We start from the raw sequence: 24,599 nt of genomic DNA, 5'->3' as shown, positions 1-24,599 counted from the left end.
AACTCTTAGAAGAAAACACAGGGGAGAAGTTTCATGACACTGGATTTGGCAGTGATTTCTGGGAGGTGGAACCAAAAGCACAGGCAACAAAAGGAAAAACAAGATACGCTGGACTTAACATTAAAAAGTTCTGTGCATGAAAGGACACAATCAACAAGGGTGAAAGGGCAGCCCTCAGAATGGAAGAAAATATTTGCAAATCATACATCTGGCAAGATACTGACGGATACTGAAGATATAAAGAACTCCTACAACAACAAAAACAAACAACCCAATAAAAAATGGGCAAAGAATTTGAATAGATAATTCTCCAAAGAAGATATATAAATGGCCAGTAAGCACATGAAAAAATACTCCACATCACTAATTATTAGGAAATACAAATCAAAACCACAACGAGATACCACCTGACACCCATTAGGATGGCTTTTATAAAATAAACAGAAAACAACAACGGTTGCCCAGCGATGTCAAGAAACTGGAATTTTGTGCATTGCCCCTGAGGATGTAAAATGGTGCACTGTGGAAAACATATAGCTGTTCCTCAAAAACTTAAACACAGAATCACCGTGTAATCCAGCAATACCACTTCTGGGTATATATCCAAAGGAAGTGAAAACGGACTGAAACAGATACACCCTGCTTAGAGCAGCTTTATTCACAATGAGCAAAAACACCTAAGCGTCCACTGATTAACGAACGGATAAAGCAAAACAGTATACACGTGCAATGGAATCTCACTCAGCCTTAAAAAGGAAAGAAATTCTGACCTATGCCACAACATGGATAAACCTTGAAGACATTGCACTCAGTGAAATAAGCCAGTCACCCAAGGACAAGTACTGTATGATTCTACTTAGATGAGGTCCCTAGAGGGGTCAAATTCACAGAGACAGAAAGTAGAATGGTGGGTGCCAGGGCTACGGAGAAGGGAGAATGGAAGTTCGTGTTTAACACATTCTTGACAGGAGACATATTACGGCCACAGGCGTTAGTTTCTGCAAAAATCCCCCAGTCAATAATGTGTTAATGGGGACAGTTTCAGTTCTGGAGATGACGGTGGTGACAGCTGCCCAACAATGTGAATGCACTTAATGCCACTGAACTGGACACTTAAAAATGCTTAAAATGGTAAATTTTATGTTATGTATATTTAACCGTAATAAAAAAATAAAATAATTATGTTATACCCAGAAAAAAATTTTTTTTAATGGATTGGGGATGCCCTTTCCATGCTTAAGAATGCTTCTGGGCCATATTCCTGACACAGCCTCCACGCCCACGCCCACCCCCCAACCTACTACAACTCACTGAATCACCTCGGTAATCCCATCTTCCTTGTAAAAGTCTAGGCTAATACTTTTCCTAGCTTCTTGCTTCTTTCATGATTGGGGCTGCCAGATTTAGTAAATAAAAATACAAGACACCCAGTTATACTACTTGAATTTACAATGAATAATTTTTAAATAAGCGATGAATTTTTTAATATAAGTACGTCCCATGCAATATTTAGGATATACGTTAATTAAAAAAAATTATTCCTTGCTTATCTGAAGTTCACATTTAACTGGGTATCCTGTGTTTTATCTGCCTACCCTACAAATGACCAACAGTTCCTTTGATCTATGTGTGCTGTGAATATCCCAAACCACTGACTCAAAAACAATTTTTATTGATGAACTAATATTTTACTGATGTACAAATTTCTCAGTGTCACACTTACAGAAGCAATTGAGTTAATTATTCCCATTCCTGCTTTTTCGTTGCTTCCAATTATTAGATGCCAAGTTAAGACACTTTCCCCCCAAAATGCATTTTAAGACATATGTTTTGAATAATAATCATGTACCGTGCAGCACCTTTTTGGTAGCAGAGGGATGCACTTTGCAAAGTCACCAGTGGTAACTATAATGACAAGAAGTCCTGCCATCTCACAGACGAGGGTCTATCCACACAAGCTCCCCTCTAGCAGAGCTGGACCACTGTGCTGCTGGAACGCAGACAGGTGGGTGTTCCAGTTACCAAGGCATCAAGTGCTGCAGCCCCGGCACTGCGCCAGCAACGTCTGCATCCCACCTAAGACAACACTGCACTAGACAGACCTCTGCAAAGACCACCATTCAAGGCCCTCCAAATGCACGTCCCAGGCGGTGGGGGGAAGGTGTCCCGTGTGCAAAGGGCTGCGAGCCCTGGTCTGAGAGCTTCACCTGGACTCTTTACCACCAGTGGGAGGATGGAGAGAGCAAGGAAGGGTCTGCTGGCTTTTACCTGGAGCGGCACCACCCTGACCATCAGGTGGTCAAAATAAAGGTCCACTGCTTCGGTGAAGCCCTTGTACGTTGTTCTCAGCCTCATGTCGGGGTCTTGGAGTAACCAGCTGGAATGAAAAGGGGAGGGATGATTAGTTTTACTGTCTGGGTGTTTCTCTGGGCAGGGTGATGGGTGAAAGGAACCAGCTTCAGAGAGCCCAGGAATGAGTGTGGAGACCAGTCTCCCCCCACGTCCACTCAGCCAGGACTCGGGGCAGACGCGGGCATGGATCTGGGCCTGCTTCCCACCCGAGGACACCAGCACCAGTGGCCATTCTAGTTCTGATTCATGGCTATAGGTCTGGCTGCCAGTCAGAGGGAGAAAAGCTTTTCATTGAACCCAAGGCCCATTTTTCAAGCATTTACACTACAATCTCATCACAAAGGAGTGAAGACAAAGGGGTCAGGCATCCCTGGGACTGGAGGACACAGGTGCCACCTTCCAGTGTCGCCCATAAAAAGAAGCCTGAACCGGCAGCTGAGAAGCTAGCCCTGGTCTCCCCGCCTGGTCCAGCTGCCCCCCATTGCATCGGCCTCGTCAGGATTCAGAGCTCAGCTCAGGGGAGGGGCTCCTGCAACCTGTCTGTAGCGACCACACTCGCCAGCTAAACACAGAGCGTGACTTCCAGCACTGCAGCCAAGGTCTTCTCCCTTCTCATTCCAAATTCTGAGAAACATTTATACTTTCTTACAAAAGGCCTGATGCTTCTCTCGTCCTGACCTGCAAGAAGTGAACAGGCTCGGAAAACTGTAAGTTTGTGTCAGGTACCCGTGGACGAGGAGAGCGCGGTGCCCTCTGGTCTGACACCTCACGTCCATCCCACACGGACAGCTCGGGTTTCCCGTCCCCGCTGGGATTCTGCCTGCTTCCAGTGCACCCAGCTCGGCCTCCCGGGGTGCCCACCCACGAGCCCATCCCCCACGCAACCGGACCTGAGTGGATGGGGGTGGGGCGCAGGAAGGTCTGAGCTGCTTCTCAGCTCGGACTTAATCCGTCCTCGTCCCGGGCCGGAGCCCAGGGACATCGCTGACACACGGGTTTCTAATCCGCAGGGTGGCGAGGCCGCTGTGGCTGTGTGAGCCTTGTGGGGGGCCCCTCGCTGCCGAGCAGAAGGGCCCGGCGACAGAGAAGGGATCCTGGGTGGCGAGGCAGTGGAGGGGGCCGGCCTAGCCCAGGGAGGGCCCAGGTCGCCCTGGAGATGAGAGCGAGGCGGGCCGGAGGAGGCAAACCTCCTCTTTCCCTCCAGGGCGGCGGGGCCGGGGGAGGGGAAGCCAAGGGCCGGAGACTGGGAGGACAGGACCCCGTGCCTGTCAACAGAAAACCCTTCTGCTGGACACCAGTGGTAGTAACCACTAGGACGAGGGCTGGCCGTGGTGCCAGTTGATCCCACCCGACTCCTGACCTGACCACACACCCGCTACTGACCCCCTGGAGACCACACCCCAAGGTAATTCATCAGGGCCTGAGATCTGAAGATGAAGGCTAGAACTAAAACAACTTGCTTCTCTTCTACTTTGTCAAAATGCTTGCACTTTTAAAAAATGCTTGGTAACATCCCTAAGAAACAGAAGGACGGGTTTGACTCTTCCCATTTTTCAGAAAGTGAGGCCCATCCGGAGCAGACGTGACCTGACAGAGGGCCAGCCCCGCAGCAGAGGCCCGAGGACGTGAGGAGGGCCAGCCCCGCACCCGCGCAGAGAAGCCACGTGGAATTTGAAGACGACAGTAACTTTGACATCACTTACACTGACGCCCTTTGGGTGCCACTCATTCTGAAAAGGAACTTCAGCACAGAATGAAAAATACAGGTTAACAGCAAAATCAAACCTACGCTGGTGCTCTGCATTTTGCACAAGCGCGCAGGACCACTCCGGCCACAGCTGAGGGCCCCGGCCCCGCTCCCTCCCGGAAAGAAGCACGAGCAGCTGACGCCTCCCCTCCGCCACGCACTCCTGGCTGCACGACCGAGACCCACGTCTCATCGGTGAACCGGGGATTCGGGGGCTGAAGCGGCACCGGCCCTCAGCGCTCCACCACCACCCGCGCTCCCTGGGACAACGCGTGCGCGGGGAGACACAGGACAGGCGCTGTTCTCCTTAGACTGGACGACGGCGTCAGCGGTGCTCCACTCCGGACACAGCAGAGGCCCCGGCCCCGCTCACCTGGGCAGGCCCCCGAGGTCCATCTCACTGCAGATGTAGGGGCCCGGACGCAGGATCACCCACAGCCCCACCTCCGCGGCCAACAGGACGAAGGCCCTGGGGGGTCAGTGTCACCAACTCTCAGGCCTCGGAGCCGAGGGGGGACGGCCCAGCCCCACCGCAGGGCAGAGCTGCCGCCCCCTCCCCTCGCTCGCCCGCCCTCCCCTCCCCCGGGGGGCTGGGGGCGCTGAGGGCGGGATGCGACCCCCCAGCACAGCAGGAAATGCCCAGCCGGGTCACAGCAGTGGCCCCCAGCCTAGGACATCTGCACGGCACCTCTGGGGGCACGAGGACAACGGGCCTCAGACGGGGCACAGGGGTCCCGACGGGGAGCCTGACCCTGCCGGCCCCCACCCCGGCGGTGGCAGGACCACCCTGCAGGGCAGGGCCCACCTGGGGGATGGGGCCCCTCTGGGCTGCAGCGAACAGGTCTGGGCTCAAGGCAGGCAGGCCCGGGCCCCCGGGAGTAAGGGGGTCACGACTGGAGAGCGTTGGGGTCCTGAGAACAGGCTGCAGACCCCAGGCTCCCTCTGCTCTCACGGCAGAGCCCAGGTGCCCCTGGGGACCCCAGCCACCCCAGGAGCCCCCGCACCCCCTGCCCCGGGCCGGTCGCAGCCGCAGGAGCACCTACTCCAGGTCCAGGTTCCCAGAGAAGTCGAATCTGCCTCTTTCCGGCTCGTGCAGGTTCCACGGAACGTAGCTGTGGTAGAAATGATAATTACAGGCATGAGTTCTCCACTTATCCCACCTTGTCTCCCAAATGAGCACCTTCGTCCCTAAAACCCCTCACGATGGTTGAAGATGTATTTCTTAGGTACGTTGTCTTAGTGGTGTCAGGGCTGGAACCGAGAACAAACTGAAGAGACCTGGGACCTCGGAGAAGCCAGGGCAAGTCCTCTCCCTGGAAGGAGGGAGAGAAGGCCCAGGAGATCTAGGTGACTCCCTCTTCCCCCAGCCCTCCCCATCATCCTCTCTCTTCATCAAAGAAAAAGAAGTAACTTTATAGGAAAATCAGTGAAATGTGGGACAGGCTGGGACCTGGGCCCTTTGCTGCAGGACCTGCACCTGGACAAATGTCTCCTCCAACAACAGATACAAAGAAACTATGAGGGACTAAAAATAACTGCAGGCCTGCGCAGGGGGCAAATTATCAACCACAAGATACAAAAAGGCCACAAACCCAGCTGCCATTTCTGGGGTGTTGGGGGCAAAAGCAGGGTCCTGTGCACGATCCCTGCACACACATCACCAAGGGGGCGGGCAGACCACCTAAGCCCCCCCTCCGGCCGGACCCCTGGACCTGCCTCCACCCTCACCCCATTTAAGGGAGCAGCCCGCCCCCCTCGGGGAGCAGCAAGGGCACCTGTTACTTGTTCTCGCTGCCTGTGCTGCAGAACGAGTCCCAGTCAAGCCTTGCCTGAACTCCTCATCTGGCCTCCTGTCAAATTCTATTGCTTAAAGAGTCCAAGAACCCTGGTCGGTAACAAAAGTAGGGTAAGAAGAAACCCTAATCATCAGTCTTATTTTTAATGAAGCCTCCAGAATTCCAAACCTTGGAACAGGACAGAGGTTCTCACACTGAAGAAAGGATAAGGAAATGAAGTAAGTTCATTAAAGGGCCTGATGTAGAGTCACGCGTGCTAACAGTAATTCCGGCTGCCCCTCTCCTGGACCCCACCCCCCCGGCTTCTGGGGAGCCTCTCTGACTGCAAAGGGTGCCCAGGTGAAGGAGGGGCTTGCCGGCTCCCAATTCAGACTCAAGAGATTATGTAGATTATCCTGCTCTCGTAAGGCAAAATGCTCCCCCTGCAATATTCCTGCAAGCTTCAGGAGCCCTATAACATGAGCACGTACCCTCAGATCAGAACTTACACATGCAAATAAATGGATCCCATTAGGTAATCTTCCTGGAAAATCACATACTTTGTTCAACTACGCTGTCATAGCTCAGAACACCCCCGTATTTAGAGCTGTCTTCAAAGCAGTTCATACATCACCAAGAAAATCCATGTCCTTGACTTGTAATCACACATTTTTGCCTGAAATTTTAATAAAACCCAGCCTGATCACCCACTTTATTTCACAGACTTGGATCCAAATATCCGTTGGAAATTCTGAAAAATAAATCCACAAAATGATCCAAGATTTTTCCCCACTGAGCACGCTTTTAACTGATTCACACGTCAGCGCTGCACTGAGTGACCACCACGTGCTGACCCTGTGCTTGTTCTAAGAGGGAAGCCAAAGCTCTGAAGATGATTCCAGAAAGGAAGGTTGCAAACCGCGTCGGCTACGCTGGAGAGGTCTACGCGCACCTACTGTACAGACGCGAGGCAGAGGGCTGGTTAAAAGACTACTTGTGATTACTTAACCACCTGCGGCGTGTACACCGGCCTCCCTCACTGGATTCCTTCAGACAGGGTCGCTCCTCTGCCCCCAGCCCGCGTCCAGTCCCCCCCTCCTCGGCCCCCTGGCGGTGTGCGGCGGGGAGGCTGCCCCCGTTCAGAGGCTGGGCTCCTGCGACTCTTCCCTCACACAGCTCAGCCCGCAGGCACTCCTGCAGGCTGCCCAGGGGGAGGACCAAGCAGCGCTCACCCTCCCGACATGACGGAGAGGCCTGGACGCAGGCCCAGGAGCCCCACTTGGTGACGAGGCGTGGCGGCCGGGGTGTCGGGGCGCACTCACGTGGTCAGGGTGTTCAGGCCGCAGGCCTTCATCTTCAGCAGCCGGTCCCTCCAGTACTCCCGGGGCACCCGGAAGTAGTGCACGGAGCCCCCGAAGATCCAGAAGGCCGAGTCCTCCAGCATGAAGTTCTGCCCTTTGGCCTGCAGCCCCAAGCGCCGTTGCCTCATCCACAAGGGGGTCAGCCTGTGCCAGTTCACCCTGCAGGGAGCACAGGCGGCCTCAGTGCCCATCCTTGCCAGCCTGGGCCTTGAGTGGGCGCCTCGGAGCCGGGCTTCCCCACCTCCTCCTCCAGCCCCCGGCATCCCTTCCCGAGAGGGCCTGTGCCGGGCGGCCAGACGCAGCGCCGCGCAGACGCAGCGCCGCGCAGACGCAGCGCCGCGCAGACGCAGCGCCGCGCAGACGCAGCGCCGCGCAGACGCAGCGCCGCGCAGACGCAGCGCCGCGCAGACGCAGCGCCGCGCAGACGCAGCGCCGCGCAGACGCAGCCCCACCCCGACGCAGCCCCACCCCGACTCAGCCCCACCCCGACTCAGCGCCACCCATACCCCCAGCCCATGCGGCCCGCCAGGAACACGACAGACTCGGCCTTCAACATGGAGGCCGTGCTCACAGGAGGGAAGTCAGGGCACACACAGCACAGGGAGGTTTCTGGGGCCGAGCAGCTGCCTTCAGGCGCCGGGGCTGGGGGGACTCGGGGGCAGATGCGGGTTCCTACAATGGCCAGCGCAGCTAGGCTATCTGACACACATCAAAGCAGCAGCTGACACAGTACCTCCGAGCCACCTCACGGTCACAGCCACCGGGCTGGAGGTGCAGATACCTGGAAAGAGGTACCGGTTAGAAACGGTGTCTGCTCATTGACCGAATTTCCAGGTCTTAATTGTTACACCTGGAGAAGGAGTGCTGGCCGAGGGGCACCCGAGTAGGACAGGGGGCCCCCTCACCCGGGAGGGCTGCCAGGAGGGGTGAGTCCCCAAAAAGCGCCTCTTGGTGTCTTGTGGGTTGGCCAGGGGGAGGCCCTCACATGACCCCCGTGACTCGGGGCTCTAAGAACCTCTCCCTGTCTTCTCCACCCCGTCTCCTGACAGCCCAGAGAGAAGCAGCAAGAGAAGCTGGAAATTTAGGAAAGCTGGAGACAAAAAACCAAAAGTGAGTTGAGGCAAAAGCAAATTTCAGTTGGTACCTTTTCCTCTGCTTTAAAAAGGTCCTGGACGTCCCTGGTGGCGCAGTGGTTAAGAATCCGCCTGCCAGTGCAGGGGACTCGGGTTCGATCCCTGGTCCAGTAAGATCCCACATGGCGCGGAGCAACTAAGCCCGTGAGCCACAACTACTGAAGCCCATGCGCCTAGAGCCCGTGCTCCGCAACAAGAGAAGTCACCGCAGTGAGAAGCCCGCGCACCTCAACGAAGAGTAGCTCCTGCTCGCCGCAACTAGAGAAAGCCCGCGCGCAGCAACAAAGACCCAACGCAGCCCCAAAAATTAATTAATTAATTAATTAAAATAAAAAGGTCCCTGCATCGTTTCTGTTCTTTCCATTCATTTTGAAACAAAAGCTAAAACCACACGCTGATTGAAAGAGACACGGGAGAACCAGACATGGGCTGAGGCACAATCTTCAAAGGGACCACTCGAGCCTCGCCGGCCACGTGCACCATGGGGACGCGCCATCCTCCTCCGGCTCTCTCCCCACCTCCGCCACCAGCACCGGCTTCTCCTCTGCCCACACGCCAAGGGCTTCAGCTCTGACCGTCCACGGGAGAGGGAGTGTGCACGGCCCACCGCAGCCCGTGCTCCTCAGCTGTGCAGGCCGCGGTGGTGTCACCGCCTGGTCCTCGCTGAGGTCAGGACAGAAACTGAGGTGCCTCCCCAGTGACGAGAACGACTGCACGTCTGCAGAAGCTAATCATCAAGGGCTGGGGCAGGTACAGCCACTATGGAGAACAGGATGGAGGTTCCTTAAAAAACTGAAAATAGAACTACCATACGACCCAGCAATCCCACTACTGGGCATATACCTGGAGAAAACCATAATTCAAAAAGGTACATGCACCCCAATGTTCATCATAGCCCTATTTACAATAGCCAGGACACAGAAGCAACCTAAGTGTCCGACAGATGAATGGATAAAGAAGATGTGGTACATACATAAATGGAATACTACTTAGTCATAAAAAGGAATGAAATAATGCCACTTACAGCAACATGGATGGACCTAGAGATTATCATACTGAGTGAAGTAAGTCAGACACAGAAAGACAAATATCATATGATATTGCTTATATGCAGAATTTTAAAAAAGGGTACAAATGAACTTATTTACAAAGCAGAAGTAAAGTCATGGATGTAGAAAACAAACTTATGGTTACCAGGGGATAACGGGGGGAGGGATAAACTGGAAGATTGGGATGGACATATACACACTACTGTATATAAAATAGATAACTAGTAAGAACCTGCTGTATAGCACAGGGAACTCTACTCAATACTCTGTAATGGCCTATATGGGAAAAGAATCAAAAAGAGTGGATATATGTATATGTATAATTGATTCACTTTGCTGTACACCTGAAACTAACACAACATTGTAAATCAACTATACTCCAATAAAAAGTTTTTTTTAATTAAAAAGAACATTTTTTTTAAAGGCTCAGGGGGCACTTCCCCAGCGGTCCAATGGTTAAGACTCTGCCTTCCAATGCAGGAGGTGCGGGTTCGATCCCTGGTTGGAGAACTAAGATCCCACATGCTGCGGGGTGTGGCCAAAAACTAAAGAAAGAAAGGCTGGGGCAGTATTTTGTATATTTTTTCTCTCCATTTTCTTTTTCTAGCAATTTGTTTTTACTGTATTTCACCAAGTAACAGGTTGAGAAGCTGAGAAGCGTAGCTCCAGACAGGAGCAATGGGCTGGCCTCAGGCAGCTGTGGTCACGGAGACGGAGGACAAGCACGCTGACCAGTGCAATGTACCAGCGTGGGGCCCAAGCGGATGCAGATGTGGGAGCGGCCAGAGCACGTGCAGTCTCCACTGTGGCCTCCCTGACGCCCAGCTAGACTCAGCTACACCAGAGGTAGGGGGGTTTGCGTGCAGCCACGATGGTTCTCAAAGCTGGCGGCGTACCTGAGTCCCCGGTAAACTTTTAAAAACAACTGAAGCCCAGTCTGCACCGCAGACCGATGAACTCCCTCTGGAGGCGGGCACAGGCACTGGTCCTAGAAAGATCCTCAGGGCAAGGCTGAGAGCCGCTGGCCGGGGTTGAGTTTTTCAGGAGGGCCGGGGGCCCCGGGTGGCCAGACACAGGACAGCACGATGCCAAGAGGGCGGAAGGTGCCACAGACATCACTGGCCACTTGGGAATTTGTCTAGAGCCAGTCCTGGACAAAGGAAACTGTTTCCACCTACTCTCCTTCTCAGCCCCAGCACCCGACACCCTCAGCCACAGCTGCGGACGCCAGCTCTGCTGCAGCATCGCAGGAATGGTCTGTGGATAACCTCGCAACCTAGCACTGGTTTCTTTCTCCAAAAATTCCACCTTCCAAGTGACTTAAAATGACAATTCAGAAAACAGTTCTCCCAAAGGACCACAGACGTGGGGAAGTGAAAACAAAAGCAGGATCTTTGAGAGGAGGGTCTGGACGGGAGCCCTGGCCCTCCCCTCGGTAGCGCCGTCCCCATGGGTTAGGGACCCTGGCTCCGAGGGCATGATCTTCCCCTGTAACACGGGGCCATCACCTGTCCTGACTGCTCACAAGGGCTGCATGAGGATCAGACACCAGGGAAATGCAATAGAAGGGCCTGTGACATGATGTTCCTCACCAGCTGTGTCCAGCACGTTCTTCTGTGAGGCATATAGCGAGAGGCTTAACAAGACCTGTTAAAAAAGATGTTTCTCACAAGCGAAAAAAAAAAGCATCTTCTCGCTACTTGAAATAAATTTATTTTAACACACTTTGCAATTAGAATAACTTCAGTGGATTTTTTTTAATGCCCCTAATATGAAATAATCCCAAGCTTTCCCTTCTTTCCCGTTTAATTCAGCATCTGGTTATATTTAATGTGCTGGACTTTGTGCCAAGCCATCTTACTCCAATTTGTAAATTTCACGGTGAAAGCTCTGTCCACTGGGATGCGGTCAGAAGCCAGGGGTCCGCAAACTCCAGCCATGGCCTCGTGCCTGTGTGCAGCCTGCAAGCTGAGAATGGTTTTCATATTTTAAACAGTTGAAACAAAATCAAAAGAAGAGAACTTTGGGACATAAAACAATTGTATGAACTTGACGTTTCAACGTCCATAAGTAGTTTCATGGATAACCCGCCGTGCGTCTATATATTGTCTGTGCTGCTTTGGGGCTCAGCGAAGTCACTGCGACAGACAGCAGGGTCTGCAAAGCTGGAGACGTTTACCACCCGGGCCTTTGCAGGAAGCTGCCGACCCAGCCCTGGAGTTCGAGGCCCTGGACGGCAAAGGGAGACCTTGGGGCCCCGTGTCCGCCCCTCACCTGGCTCCCCGGCCTGCGCCTTCCTTTGCACAAGCCCCTGACTATTCCAGCTGTGTCTGAGGCACACGCAGCTCACGCACAGCCGAGTGTGGTCTCCCTGGGTTTTGACCGTATCTTCCCCAAAGAACGCACTCTGCCTTCATGCTTTCACGGTCCGCAGGCTTCCTGCCCTTCAGCCTCACCTGTCTGCCCCCGGCCCGGCCCAGCCGCGAGAATGGGAAGAGCTGCATGCACATTCTCTTCTTCACAACAGGGGCACGCTGACCGTCAGGCGCTGAGCACACATGCGCACACACACAACCACTCCACCAGGAAGCCATCCCTAATCACCGGCCAGAACTTCAAAGGAACAAGCTCCCATTCACCAAGTCACTGACCTAACTTCTGTGTCTCCCCAGAAGCTGTGAGAGCCTCCCTCCCCACACCCGGCCGGTGCAAAGGTGTAGGCGGGGAGGGGGCTCTCTGGGACCCCCTCATTCCAACACAGTCCCTGCTGGTGACACACACTCGTGGTCTGTCCCCCAGTGGACGACTAGCCATTAGGCGCCTCTGCCTCCTGGTTTGGTACCTGCACCTGGAGCTCGTTAGAAATGCGGGCACTAGGGTTTTCCCTGGTGGTGCAGTGGTTGAGAGTCTGCCTGCCAATCCAGGGGACACGGTTCGAGCCCTGGTCCGGGAATATCCCACATGCCGCAGAGCAACTAGGCCCGTGAGCCACAACTACTGAGCCTGCGCATCTGGAGCCTGTGCTCCGCAACAAGAGAGGCCGCGATAGTGAGAGGTCCGCGCACCATGATGAAGAGTGGCCCCCGCTCGCCACAACTAGAGAAGGCCCTCGCACAGAAACGAAGACCCAACACAGCCGAAAATAAATAAATAAATAATAAAATAAATTAAAAAGAGGAAACATTAAAAAAAAAAAAGAAATGCGGACACTCAGGCCTTACCTGAGACCTACTGAATCAGAGTCTGCGTTTTAACCTGACCCCAGGGGTCTGAGAAGCAGTAACCTGCATCTTCTCCTTTGATATACATGTATATATAGTCTCCTCCTGGATGGAGCTTCCCTTTGCCGGTTTTTTTATACCCTATCATTTTCTAGATTAAAAAAATTTTTTCCTCTCAGTGCTTATTAAGAGGCATGAAATTAACACTGCAAGCCACAAAAGCTAGAGCTGTCATCAAATTCCAAACTCTGGAGAACTCAACTGCTTCTGAGGATTTTCTTGTAGGTAACTAGGCAAGTTCTTGATACATTAATAAAAGGGATGAATTCACTGAGAAAATGAGGATGACAAATGTTGGGTTTCTCCAAAGAATTCACTGTGAGAAAACGAGGTAATACCCGTTAGAGCTTCGTAAACAACAACGTAAATGGTTATTAACCCAGATAATGACCATCAGTACTGGTGCCCCTAACACTAGTAACAACCTCCAGCTTCCTGAGTAGCTAACTAGTCACAATAAAACCACCATGAGCTGCGCAGCTGGATCAGGTGAGGCCCTTCCTTCTGATGGAGGCCCGTTAGCACGGAGCCCACCTAGCCCCGGGGACCCCTACTTCCTGCTGCTTTTCCCGTGAGCCGTTCATTCCTGGTGAACTTTTCTGATAAGACCAGGGGCCCCTGCCTTCTTTCCAGCTGGAGCTCATATTTACACTTCCTTCTAATTCCTGTCACCTTTGTGTCTTCGATTCATTGTAGGATGAGCAGCCTTTTGGTCCTAGAATGACCTGGACAGCTGGCCTTGGCCCCAACTGACGTGGCTCCGGAGGGGCTCCTGGGAGAAGGCAGCGTGTCGGGACCCCCGGCGGGGCCCCCACCACCCTGTCGCCGCCATCCCTTCTAGGGACAGAGCAGCAGGTTGTCAGGGAAACGTGAAGCAGAGATGGGGCTCTGGCTCCCCGTGGGGAGGGAGGTCGTCAGGTGGGGACGGGGGTGGGGCAGGAGCTTGCCCGCACCTTACCCCATCACTGCACAGAGCCTGAGGACGGGGCCCAGGCTGCATGTCACTGGACATGGCCACAAGTGCCGAGTGGACGCATCTGGGTGAAAACGGACAGATGCGCAGGTGACAAGCTTACCACCTCCTTCCTGTGAGGTGAGCCCAGGAAGTGATCCTCCGCTTTCGGAGAGGGTCTCCCAGGGCAGCGGGAGGTAGAAGGGCCAGATCCCGCCACCTCCTTGAATGAGGCTGATGAGGCCCGGTCTGAAACGTCCCAGCTGAGCCAGAGGGCGTCCCTGTGAGCGCTGCAGACACTGACCACAACTGAGGCCACGGTGGGACCGGCAGGCCTCACACTGGGTCACAGCCACCTCCTTGTCTTCTGTCCTACATACGCATGTGTCCCGATCCAGACAGGCCGGCGTCCCCGCAACCAGACACGGCAGAGATAGCATCGTCAACTCCCGGGACGTGTGGCCCCCAGCGGCGACCAGGCCAGGCTCACACACTTTCAGGCTAACAAGGGTGTGGACAAGCTGGTACTCGAGGTAGGAACCTGCAGAAACAGTCCTTCCATCCCCAGAACGTGAGTCCTCACCGGTCCCGGGCATCAGTAGTTTGGCTCCGTACATAATGTGCACTGTGACCCCCCTCAGGCTGCCCTAAGCAAATGTTCAACCGAATCTGGGTCCAGGGCTTCATACTAAAGATGCTGACCAAGAAAACACTCCGCCCATCCACGTGGCCATGCCGGAGACCATCACCCAGACAGACATGTTAAACTGCCCCGAAGACATCATCACACATAGAAATCTCCTCACTTGGGTCTAAAATACAAATTTCTCCTCATCACTTTCAAGATTCTGATGTGGCTACAGGCTCCCATGAGGTCCAGCTTCCTCGGCTGGACCCCGTGAACTGCCCCCTCGGGGGTATTTAGGTCTCACCAGTCTTCAGCCCTGTGCACGCCTCCCTCAGCTGGGAGGTTTGGGGGCCCAAGGAGGGGCCCGCCCACTCTCCGGTCCCGGCCAGTGCCCCTAACGCCCCCAACCCAGAAGAGTGCCTCTTGCACCAATCCTGGAGCCCCACGAGCTTCAGCCCCCAGGAAATGAAGCACTGTCCCCAGGTCTGCCCTGGCTTCCTGCATGTGCTCCTTGGCCTGGGCCCAAGGCTCTGGATCCTGATTTGCTGGGAGAGGCCTTAATATTTCCAAAGGGCGGGGGCCTTCCATCCACAAGCGAGTCGCTCATTCCACGGAGATGCCTGGCCATCGTGCAGCACCCTGCAGCCTGTGGCACCACTGTAAGCCTGGAACCTCTGCCCTTCCCTCCGAGAAGGCTCTGCTAGGTCAGGAATGGGTCACGCACCCGGGCTCCAGCAGGCCAAGCCAGGCAGCATCTGCTAAAGCCCGCAGGAGTTTGTATGTGAACAAGCATTTACTAGAGGAAACCCTGAGACCCAGTCATGCAGCAACAAAAACTCCTCATTCGAAATCAACCACATACCAACAACAAAAAGTGATCGGATGTCACGTGACACTGTGCTCTCACTTTGGGGAAAATTTCCATTGACAGCATCATAAATAGAAAAAGTGCCAAGAGTGGAAAGCTCTGTTAGCTAACCCCCGGGCGCCCCTGATGACAAGACTCTGATCTCAGAGACACTCACGGAATCAGAATAAAAGGATTTCATTAAACAGGGCACGACGTATTGTAAATAAATGGTTTTTAAAATCCAACACGTGGGACTTAACCTACCGAGATAGACGAGAGCTGGGCTAGTTCTTACAGGACACAAAGACTCTACCCACACAGATTAAACGGAATTTGCTCCTGAGCCTACAGAGCTCAGGCTGATCCAACAGAAATAGAATGTGCTATTTACTTACTTATTATAAATGTCGATCAAGATTTAAAATGAGTATCTCATACGGTCAGCAATTCTATGTACAGAAATATCTCCAACAGATATTCACTGCGACTTGGTTTGCAGCCATGGATGCCCTTCAGAAGAGGGCAGTTTAAATAACTCATGAGCCCAATGAACCAACAGGGTAATGTCTACAGCTGTCTCTATGTGCACAGAACACTCCGGAGAGAAACTGTGATCAGGGAAGCCTCTGGGCAGGGAGAGGGGTGCCCAGGGGCCAGAACTGGGGGGCCTTATCTTCCCCTTTATAGTATTTGAAGATTTCATCCTCTTCCTAGATTACCTACCCACAAAATAGCCTTTGCAAGAACAACGCAATGTGCTCTTGAAAGGCACAGCCCCACCAACCGTCCCTTGGAGGGTGAGGGTGGGAGCATGGGGCACCCACCAAGGGTCTCCGTCCACGGAGCCCTGTTGAGAAACGTCTGCTTTGTTCCCGTGAGCCTCTAAGGACCCCCGGCCCTTCCGTCCCAGGGGAGGCACCACATAAGGGGACTACCTCTCAATGGCCTTTAGCATCCAGAGCAATCGATTTAAGCAAAAGGTAAAACCAAGTGGAGAGGGGGCTGCAAACACCCCGCTGCTGGGTGCCAGGGCAGGGCCTGGGCCCCAGGGTCCTCTGCAGGCCCCACACGTTTTGAGCCGGTCTCTCTCAGCCCCGGCATCTCCTGCCTCTTCATCAGAAGAGCATTCCAGGCGATACGATGGGAGTCAGGGTCACATCATCGAAGATGAAGTGCTTTTACTTCACTGGTGGCTCCTTCCTCGCCCCAAGGGGGAGAGGACTCCTTGGCCCATGTCCTGATGCTTGGGGGACCGAGGCTCTGGAGCTCTTAGCGCCGGTCTCCTGGGTACCCCGGTCCCTTGATCACAAATACACCTCCACTGCCCGTGTGTTCACTGAGACACTGGGTCCCCTTCCGACTCTCAACGCCCACCCTCTCTTCCGGCACAGGGGCTCAGATACCTGCTTCTCCCCGCTTCCCCACGCCTGTCAGGGGTGACACTTCCAGAGGCTGCAAGCTTCACTGCCAGAACACAAGAGGGACGGCGCTCAAAGAGCCGGAGTGTTCCAGAGGCGATGACTCAGACCCCACGCAGAGCAGCGCCCAGAACAGGCAAAGCTCATAAAATCAGTGACTTCACAGATGCCCAGGAAGGGACCTTGTGCACATGCCCCCGGAGGACGGGACCAGCCATGATTTGGACCAAAGAAAGTGGCCTGGTTCCTTGGCTAAGTGACCTGCCCTCACCGAGGAGCCTGAGAGGCACGGGAGGAATGGGGGTCTGGAACCCAGACAAGGCAGGGCAGGAGCAGCTAAGAGATAGGCCTTCCAAAGGAGGTGGGAGGCGGGGTGCCGGCGCCCACCTGGCGGCTTTCCCCTCTGCTGACTCTGCCAGCTAACGTCTAGGGTTGGAGAGACGCAGAGCTCCTGGATCGTCGCTCAGTGACGCGTTGATGCTGAGAGGAAAAGTCCTGAGAGGAAAAGCCCAAGCTGGACAGCAGGCATTGGGCGAAAGTCATCCGTGAGGGTGACACAGTCCAAACGATGCCCAGAAGACAAGTATTCCAGAGGACCCTAGGCACTGGCCCTGAACTCATTCAGAGCTTCTCTGGCCTCTATCTTACCTGCTGAGAAAGACAGCACAGCAGGAAAAGCCACGTCTTTCCTAAACATGCCAAAACTCTTCCAGGGCGTGAGTCACAGCCATTCACCCGCTGCTGCTGTTCCTGGGTGGCCCCACAAGCCCCCCCAACCTACCCTTCCTGCGGCCACTCCACCAGGTGGGGACACGTTCGCTCACCTGCGAGAGCCCATGCTTCTGCACCTTCTGTCCCTCCGGACACCAACAAGTACCAGCCTCCTTCCCGCACCTCCTCCTGCGGACCATCAGGGTGTACCACCTGGGCCACCTCAAGCCCCTCGGAGCCACCCTTCATGGTGACCTGTCTGGGTTCCCTGCATGGGCTGCTACGTCCCTGACCTCCAACAACAAAGCACATGCTCCTGCACACCTCAGGCCTTTCTCCCTGGGGCTGTGGGCTCCTGGATACCTGGCTGTATGCCAGAGGCTCCTGCTGCGTCTCCTCCGAGAACCCCTCTGGGGTGTGCATCAGCCTTGTGTCTACAAGAGCCAGGGCCAGTCCTCAAAGAGGAAAGGCTGGGATCATAGACAGGATGGAAAAGTCTTGGGAACAACTGGGCAAACAAGATGCCTCCTAAGTTTTCTGAGCCCAGAGGGAGAAGAGCACCATTTCCTTCTCCCAACAACCCTGTGACACCCTCCTTATCTCCAAAACAAAGGTGACGCCTAAGTCTTGGAAAGGCATAAATGGAAAGAGTTCTCTCGCTCCCAAACGTCCCTGTCTCCCAGAGGAAGTCCAGAGAAGCGACGAGGGGGGCAGAAAGAAGCAGAAGATAAAGCTGAGGGTGGCGTGCCTGCAGCAGGTCCACGGGCTCAGCCTTCAGCTTCCATACTAACTTCCCTGCCAAAGCCCTTGACGCTGCTGGCCTGCCTTCCCAGCAACACTGGAGGTTGTGAATATGTCAAGTGCCAGGCATCGACCTGAAAAATAGGGTCACAGCTGTAGCATCCTGTAAACAGACACCGTTTAGGAAAATTCTAGGCTCGGGCACCCACACAGGCAGCGGGTAAATCATTCTACCACTAAATGCACTCCCAGATAACTCTTTGTAAGGGAGGGGGGAGAGTGGGAAGGGGTGACCTGGTGACTGGAGGGCGAGTGGAGAGAGAAGACACATCAATCCGAGAACGGGGCAACTACACCCAAAGCGAGAAGCTTGGAGGACCCGTGGGCAGCGACCTCGTGACCGCGCTGGGCCGGCCAGAGGGACCGTAGCTGGGAGCCCTTGGGGCTCTGGCCTCTGCCGAACAGAGAAGCCTCGCAGCAGGCTTGGCAGGAAATGTGGGGACCTGGGAGAAGCGCTGGGCATCTGGGGCTCAGCAGGAGGCCTAGGGGCGCACAGAGCTGGGACTGTCGGAGAGGCGTCTGAAGGCCAGTTCTGCGGACCTCCCGCGGAAAAGGATGGGGAGCCCTGGGTACAGACGCCCGGGGACCGGGAGCGCAGCGCCTGGCGTCACCCAGGGCGCTGGGGGCGCAGAGGGACCGAGCGCCGGCGCTCCAAATCAGACGGGACCAGAGGGCCGTCCCCGTGGGGACTCGGGCTCCGCGGGCGGCTGTGCGCGCGCTCCCGGGCCGGCTCCCCCGGCGCGAGGGGAGGCGAGAAAGCAGGTGTGCAGGACGGGGCGTCTGCTCACCTGCGGAGCACCAGGAAGCTCAAGATCACCAGCAGCAGCAGTCCGAGCATGCGGCCGGGCCTCCGCCGGACGTTCCACTTGGGCATCGCGCGTCCGCGGCACTGGGACCCGCTTGCTTTCCAGCCCTGTGCGCGGAAGCGCGGCGCGGGGGCGGGGCCGCGCGCGGGTCGCCGGGGCAACAGGCCGCCGCTCGCCCCGCCCCCCAGTGCTCATTGCCTGCAGCCCGAGGACGCCCCGGAGAGTGGCCGACGGTGGCCCTCGCCGTTTCCAGCCATACCCTCCCCCAGGATGAATAAAATTCTTATTCTGGCACAGAATTATGTCACAAAGGAGGCTGTGTGATATGTGGGCAAAATTTATGCTTTCTAGCAATCACAAACCCACCTAATCCCAAGAACAGAATTCAGATTTTACTGAAAGAAAATCTGAAACATTTTCTAGGGAGACTGATGTTTCTTCACAGCATCAGTTTCTAGAAAATACACACACACACACACACACACACACACACACACACACCGCTGCATGTTTTCAAACCATATCCTGCGCTTGTACACAGCTTTAGACTTGTAAAGCTGCTAGGAATACAATGAGATTGTACTTCTGGAAGAAAACAAGGCGAGTTTAGTGTGAAGGGTTCTTTTTGTAGCATTAAGCAAATATTTAGTCAGGTAGCAAAAGTTAAACCCAGGAGAGACAAAAACAAATGAACAAAGGGGGGAAAGGCCTAGCGCAGGGGCTCGCTTGGGGCTGACAGCAGGGCCAGAGCCGCCCCTGGAGATGCAGAGAGCAGTCTCTCCCCCTTAGCCAACGCTCCAAAGTCAGTACCTTCTATCCACGTTTTAATCCATAACTGCCTGATAGTTGTTAAGACTATGATGAAGGTATTTTGGTGTAATTGGGATAAAAGGTGGCCCATGAGACATATGGGGAAGGTGTCAAATGTTAGTCCCCTTTCCACCTACGGAGGCGCACCCCAGCCACGCCCCCCGCGCCCCCCCCCCACGCCCCCGAGTCGGCCCTGGTTCCTGGTGACATTGCTGAGCAGTGAACAGCACAATGCATTAAACACCAGGGCATCCTTAAGTTATTTAAACAGTACCAGCATCTCCTCTTTTTTTCAGACATTAGCTTAAACTTGTTAACATGGGCTATAAAAACCCTGAAATCCTTAGCCCAGCCCTGTGTCCTTTGTTTTTACTTACGGGAGAGAAATGTAAATAACTCAGTGCTAAAGAAAAAATCATTACCCCTTAACCTGCTGGGAAGTGCAGACCTGTAGACACACCCTACTCACAGTTTAAAAACAGTTTTACTCTATCTGGACTTCGTGATAGCAGGACGGTGCTGCAGAGGTAGCTCTAATCCAGATGTGTTTGCTGAGGAGACAAAACTGGGTTTTTTAAATTGTAGCAAGATACACCTTCAGGATAGTCCTTTGCAAAATGCTTGATTGATCTTGACCCCAAGCAGACCGTGAAATACTCAAATCACCGGGCATGGCGGCTACAGTTCAGTGAACTGTCTAACGGGGCTGTCAACAAAGCGGTCTGGCTGGGTGCGCGGGAAGATCATACCTGACACAAGGCGATCGTAACCCGCGCAGGCTGCCTTTCTGATGCCAGGGGTTCAGAAAATAGAAAAAAAATGTTTTCTTAAAAAAATGAAGTCCCGTTGATATCCTCAGGCCACCACTCTGAGTCAGAACTCCAACAGACCCAGAGCTCGCAGACCCGCGCTGAGAATTCCCGTAGCCCGCATTGCCGGTGGGAAGCAAGTGTGAACAAGGAGCCGGGAGAGGAAGAGCTGCTCACTTGGAGTCAGCACGTGGCGACTCTCCAGAAAAATAACCAAAATAGTCACGTCAAACTAAGTCAAACTCACAGCATCGGCTGTTTTACTTTTTATTTTTAAAGGTAACAGGTTTATAGATCAGATATTCATTCATTGGCATATCTTATTTTTCAGCGCACTGTGTTAATGCCTTAAATATAGTGTATCCGATTTGTAGGAAAATGCTTGACAACATCTCCCTTAAAGTCACTAGAACAAGATGCAGGATATGGCTTCTGTGTCAGAACAGTCCTGTGGGCCCTGGGCCCTCACCCCCTCCAGCTCCTTTACTCAAGTTGCCAAGGAGTCTTGAGCCAAGAAACTAAGAACAGGGGGAATTCCTGAGCCTAAATGAGTGCAATGTCAACCCTGGATGAAAAGAAAGTAGAAAGTCCTTGTCCTTGGAAAAAGAAAAAGGAAAACAGATCCAAGTTCAGATGGGTAGTCAAGGCCTCTCACCCCAAAGGCACATCGCTGGGGCTGGAAGGGGCCTGTGTGTTTGCGAGGGATGTACTGCCTTCAGTGCTGGCCTTGGAGCTGCCAAAATGCCACTTTTCAGCTCAGCCTTTGGAAGGCTGAAAAGCCAAGATCTGATTCAACAGCGTTTCGTTCATTAAGAAGGACTCGACAACGTTTACCGTCCACTGTGTGCTGAACACTGTTTCAGGTGCTTGGGAGGTATCAGTGCACAAAACAGACAAAGATCCCCTCCCCCTGAAACTTCTGTTCCAGCTGAGGAAGAAGGATAACAAAAATCAACAAATGAATTCGTAACTCATAAAGTGTTCAAAGGTGATACTGACCCCAGACTCTTTAATCAACAGAAGTTGATGAGGCCACACGAGGAGTTCAGGCAAGGCTTGCACAGGGACTCCTTCTGCAGCACAGGGAGCGAGAACAAGTAACAGGTGCCCTTGCTGCTCCCGGAGGGGGTCGGGCTGCTTCCTTAAATGGGATGAGGGTGGGGCAGGTCCAGGGGGTCTGGCCTGAGGGGGGGCTTAGGTGGTCTGCCCGCCCCCTTGGTGCTGTGTGTACAGGGATCACACACTGGACTCTGCTTTTGCTCCGGGCACCTCAGAAGTGGCAGTTGGGTTTGTGGCCTTTTTGTATCTTGTGGTTGATAATTTGCCCCCCTGCACAGCCCTGCACTTATTTTTAGTCCCTTATAGTTTCTTTGTATCTCTTGTTAGAGATGTTTGTCCAGGTGCAGGTCCTGCAGCAAAGGGCCCAGGGCCCAGCCTGTCTCAAAGGTGGTAAATCCAGAGCATAAAGGAAGCGGACAAAGGAAGGAAGACTGGGGAGGAGGGGTGCGCAGAGCAGGTCTCACAGAGAAGGCATCGCTGAGCAAAGATCTGAACGAGGAGCGTTACCTGCCTGCAGGTGCCGAGGAAAGGGCAGCCAAGCAGAGAGGACCTCGAGTGCGAAGGCCTCCGGCAGGGGTGACGCCCGGAATTCCAGGACTGCAGGGGGTGGGGGGAGGCAGAGGAACCAGGGCCAGATCAGGCAGGCCTTTGGGGGCAGAGCTTTGACTCAATGAAACGGAACCAGCGCAGGCTCTGGGTGTGGCATCCCTTATGCTTTAAAAGGTCACTCAGGTGCCAGGAGCGGGCAGCAGTGGAAAAAAGGAGACCAGGTGGGGGGCGGGGGGCGCGGCTACCGCAGGGGTCGCATACCAACTGCTGCGGCTCAGACAAGTGGCAGCTGGCGTGGAGAGGAGTCTGGATTCCTGGACCGTTTGTGGGGTGAGAGAAATCAAGAGGACTCAAGAATGACTCCATCACGTTGGAATGCCAGTTTCTTTTCTAGAACAGAGAGGGGGAGGCGGTGAGGAAGTAAAGTAAAAAGGCCATTGGTTTTGCCTGGCTTGGCCAGCCTCCAGGAGGGGATGTGTTAATTTCTTCTTTTCCGCAGCCATTCACAGGTGGGCAGGGTCAGATTGTCTCCCTGTGAGCTGAACAGAGGCCCTTTAGTTTAACATTCAGGCAGCGGGGCAGGGTTCCCTGAGGCAGGCCATTATGTATGATTATAATAACAAAAGCACCGGAAAGCAAAGGTTAACGTCAAAGAAACAGATGCAACATGGAGTCCTATTTTGCTCTTCCCTGTTACAGCCTGAGGTGAGGAGGCTGGAAGGGTCAGCCTGTCGGGGAGTCCCAGAAGCCCAGCTCGGGCTGGGGAGGTGGAGGGGGGGGGGAGTTGAGCCATCAAGGAGACGTGCAGGTGGAGACACCACATAAGACTTTGGTGACTGTGATGCAGGCAGGTGGGGGGTTGGGGAGACTGGAACGGGTTAGAGGAGGCGGAGGAATCTCGGTGGATACAGATGAGTCTCGTTCGTGGATATTTGCTGGAAAAAGGAGTAAATAAATGGGAATGTAGCTGGTGGCTCATGACCCTGAGTCGAGGGTACTGCCCTGTTTTCATTTCCATTTCAGGTGGGAGAAACCACGGCATGGTACACTGACACGATCGTGATCAAAGAGGGTGAAAATCACTGAAGCAGGAGAGACCGTGGGGAATTTCTGGAGCTACATCCTGAGTGGGTGCCATGGACGGGTTAGTGGCCTGTGAAGGGCAGGCTCTGGGGTGAGCAGACCGGGTCACTCAAGACATCATGCTTTCTCGGCGACAGACAGATTTCAAATATAAACAGCGTGACACTATCAGAAATGAGAACTAGCCTTGTCATTTGAATTTGTTGTTAATATCTGAATGTATGCATCTGAGATGTGACGTAAAGCGAAACATTAAAATTGTATTGGGGTTTCCCTGGTGGCACAGTGGTTAAGAATCCGCCTGCCAATGCAGGGGACACGGGTTCGAGCCCTGGTCTGGGAAAATCCCACATGCCGCGGAGCAACTAACCCGTGCACCACAACTACTGAGCCCGTGTGCCACAACTACTGAAGCCCACACGCCTAGATCCCATGCTCCACAACAAGAGAAGCCACTGCAATGAGAAGCCCGCGCACCACAACAGAGAGTAGCCCCCGCTCTCCACAACTAGAGAAAGCCTGCGCGCAGCAATGACGACCCAATGCAGCCAAAAATAAAATTAATTAAAATAAATAAAATAAAATTGTATTAAGTTGAAGTAAAATAAAGCAATGATTAACGATTATTATGAAAACTCAATATAAGCTACCAAAACAATTATTAAGAACTTTCAAATACTTAAGCACATGGGGAAATACACTGACAGCTAATAAGAATATTAAGAGAGTACACTAGCTTTATAAGGGTAGGAAGACTATGATATCCTCTTTGAACCAAGAAAAGATATATGAAATAGATAAGCTAAATGTATATAAAATAGATAATTTTTAAACATAAAATACATACACATTATATATTTATATAGTATATAAATTTTAAGATATTGACAATAATTAAGGTATATCTTAAAAGATTGTTTTACCGCAGTTTTTTTCATTGTTGAACTGTTTGATGTATACCGTTCCTATCATTAAACAACATGCTTTTTATAAACTGGATTTAATTGCTTAATTTCATTCTAGCTGTGAGTCTTGGGAGAATAGATTTTCTTTGGGAATTCTTACTACCTTGAAATTTCATGAGGAGAAGGAGTTCCAAGGTGATGTGCAGCTACATCCATGAGGAATTGTCTTCGATCCAGACAGAATAAACATATGAAAAATAGATGCAAGTGTTAAACAAAAAGCAGGCACATTTTCTTCTCACTGAACAAACTGCAAAGGGACGGCTTCTCATGGTCCTTTAAGACAATTTCTTATAGCTGAGTTTACGGAGTCTAAATTAGAAGTTTCTCAAAACAGTTCTTACCTTGCTATTCTCAGTCATTCAGCTGCTGAAGGATTCTTAAAACCTGCCCACATTATGACTCTCAGGTGCCAGGTTTCTTCTACAAGACATGTTACTGAAAACCTTTTTCCTGAGTT

At 53.2% G+C, this 24,599-nt stretch overlaps 1 protein-coding gene and 1 long non-coding RNA gene across 11 annotated transcripts in view; one reads left to right on the top strand and one right to left on the bottom strand.

The window, feature by feature from the left end:
- Window positions 1-18,995, bottom strand: part of GLB1L2 (galactosidase beta 1 like 2) — a 39,641-nt gene extending 20,646 nt beyond the window's left edge. Inside the window, exons 1-6 of one of the 10 annotated variants that reach the window (XM_082342324.1) lie at window positions 18,847-18,993; window positions 7,969-8,016; window positions 7,197-7,394; window positions 5,143-5,211; window positions 4,473-4,568; window positions 2,269-2,377 (exon numbers count right to left, since the gene is read on the bottom strand). In XM_082342324.1, coding sequence (XP_082198450.1) covers window positions 2,269-2,377; window positions 4,473-4,568; window positions 5,143-5,211; window positions 7,197-7,394; window positions 7,969-8,016; window positions 18,847-18,932 — 606 coding nt within the window. In that variant the 5' untranslated portion in view covers window positions 18,933-18,993. Of the gene's footprint in view, window positions 1-2,268; window positions 2,378-4,055; window positions 4,402-4,472; window positions 4,569-5,142; window positions 5,212-7,196; window positions 7,395-7,476; window positions 7,597-7,968; window positions 8,017-16,531; window positions 16,634-18,846 lie in introns of those variants that run through there. The other 9 variants (XM_082342328.1, XM_082342319.1, XM_082342321.1 and 6 more) reach the window with 9 other exon arrangements.
- A 3,378-nt stretch (window positions 18,996-22,373) lies between these two features.
- LOC309605944 lies at window positions 22,374-23,349 on the top strand. Its single transcript, XR_014231587.1, has 2 exons — window positions 22,374-22,796; window positions 23,115-23,349. It is a non-coding gene; the product is annotated as an uncharacterized lncRNA (long non-coding RNA).
- Window positions 23,350-24,599: the final 1,250 nt, after the last annotated feature.

The sequence above is a fragment of the Balaenoptera borealis genome (genome assembly GCF_965194805.1).
Source record: "Balaenoptera borealis genome assembly, chromosome: 11".
NCBI lineage: Eukaryota > Metazoa > Chordata > Mammalia > Artiodactyla > Balaenopteridae > Balaenoptera > Balaenoptera borealis.
The sequence above is the reverse complement of the archived record's forward strand: the minus strand, read 5'-3'. Positions and strand labels throughout refer to the sequence as shown.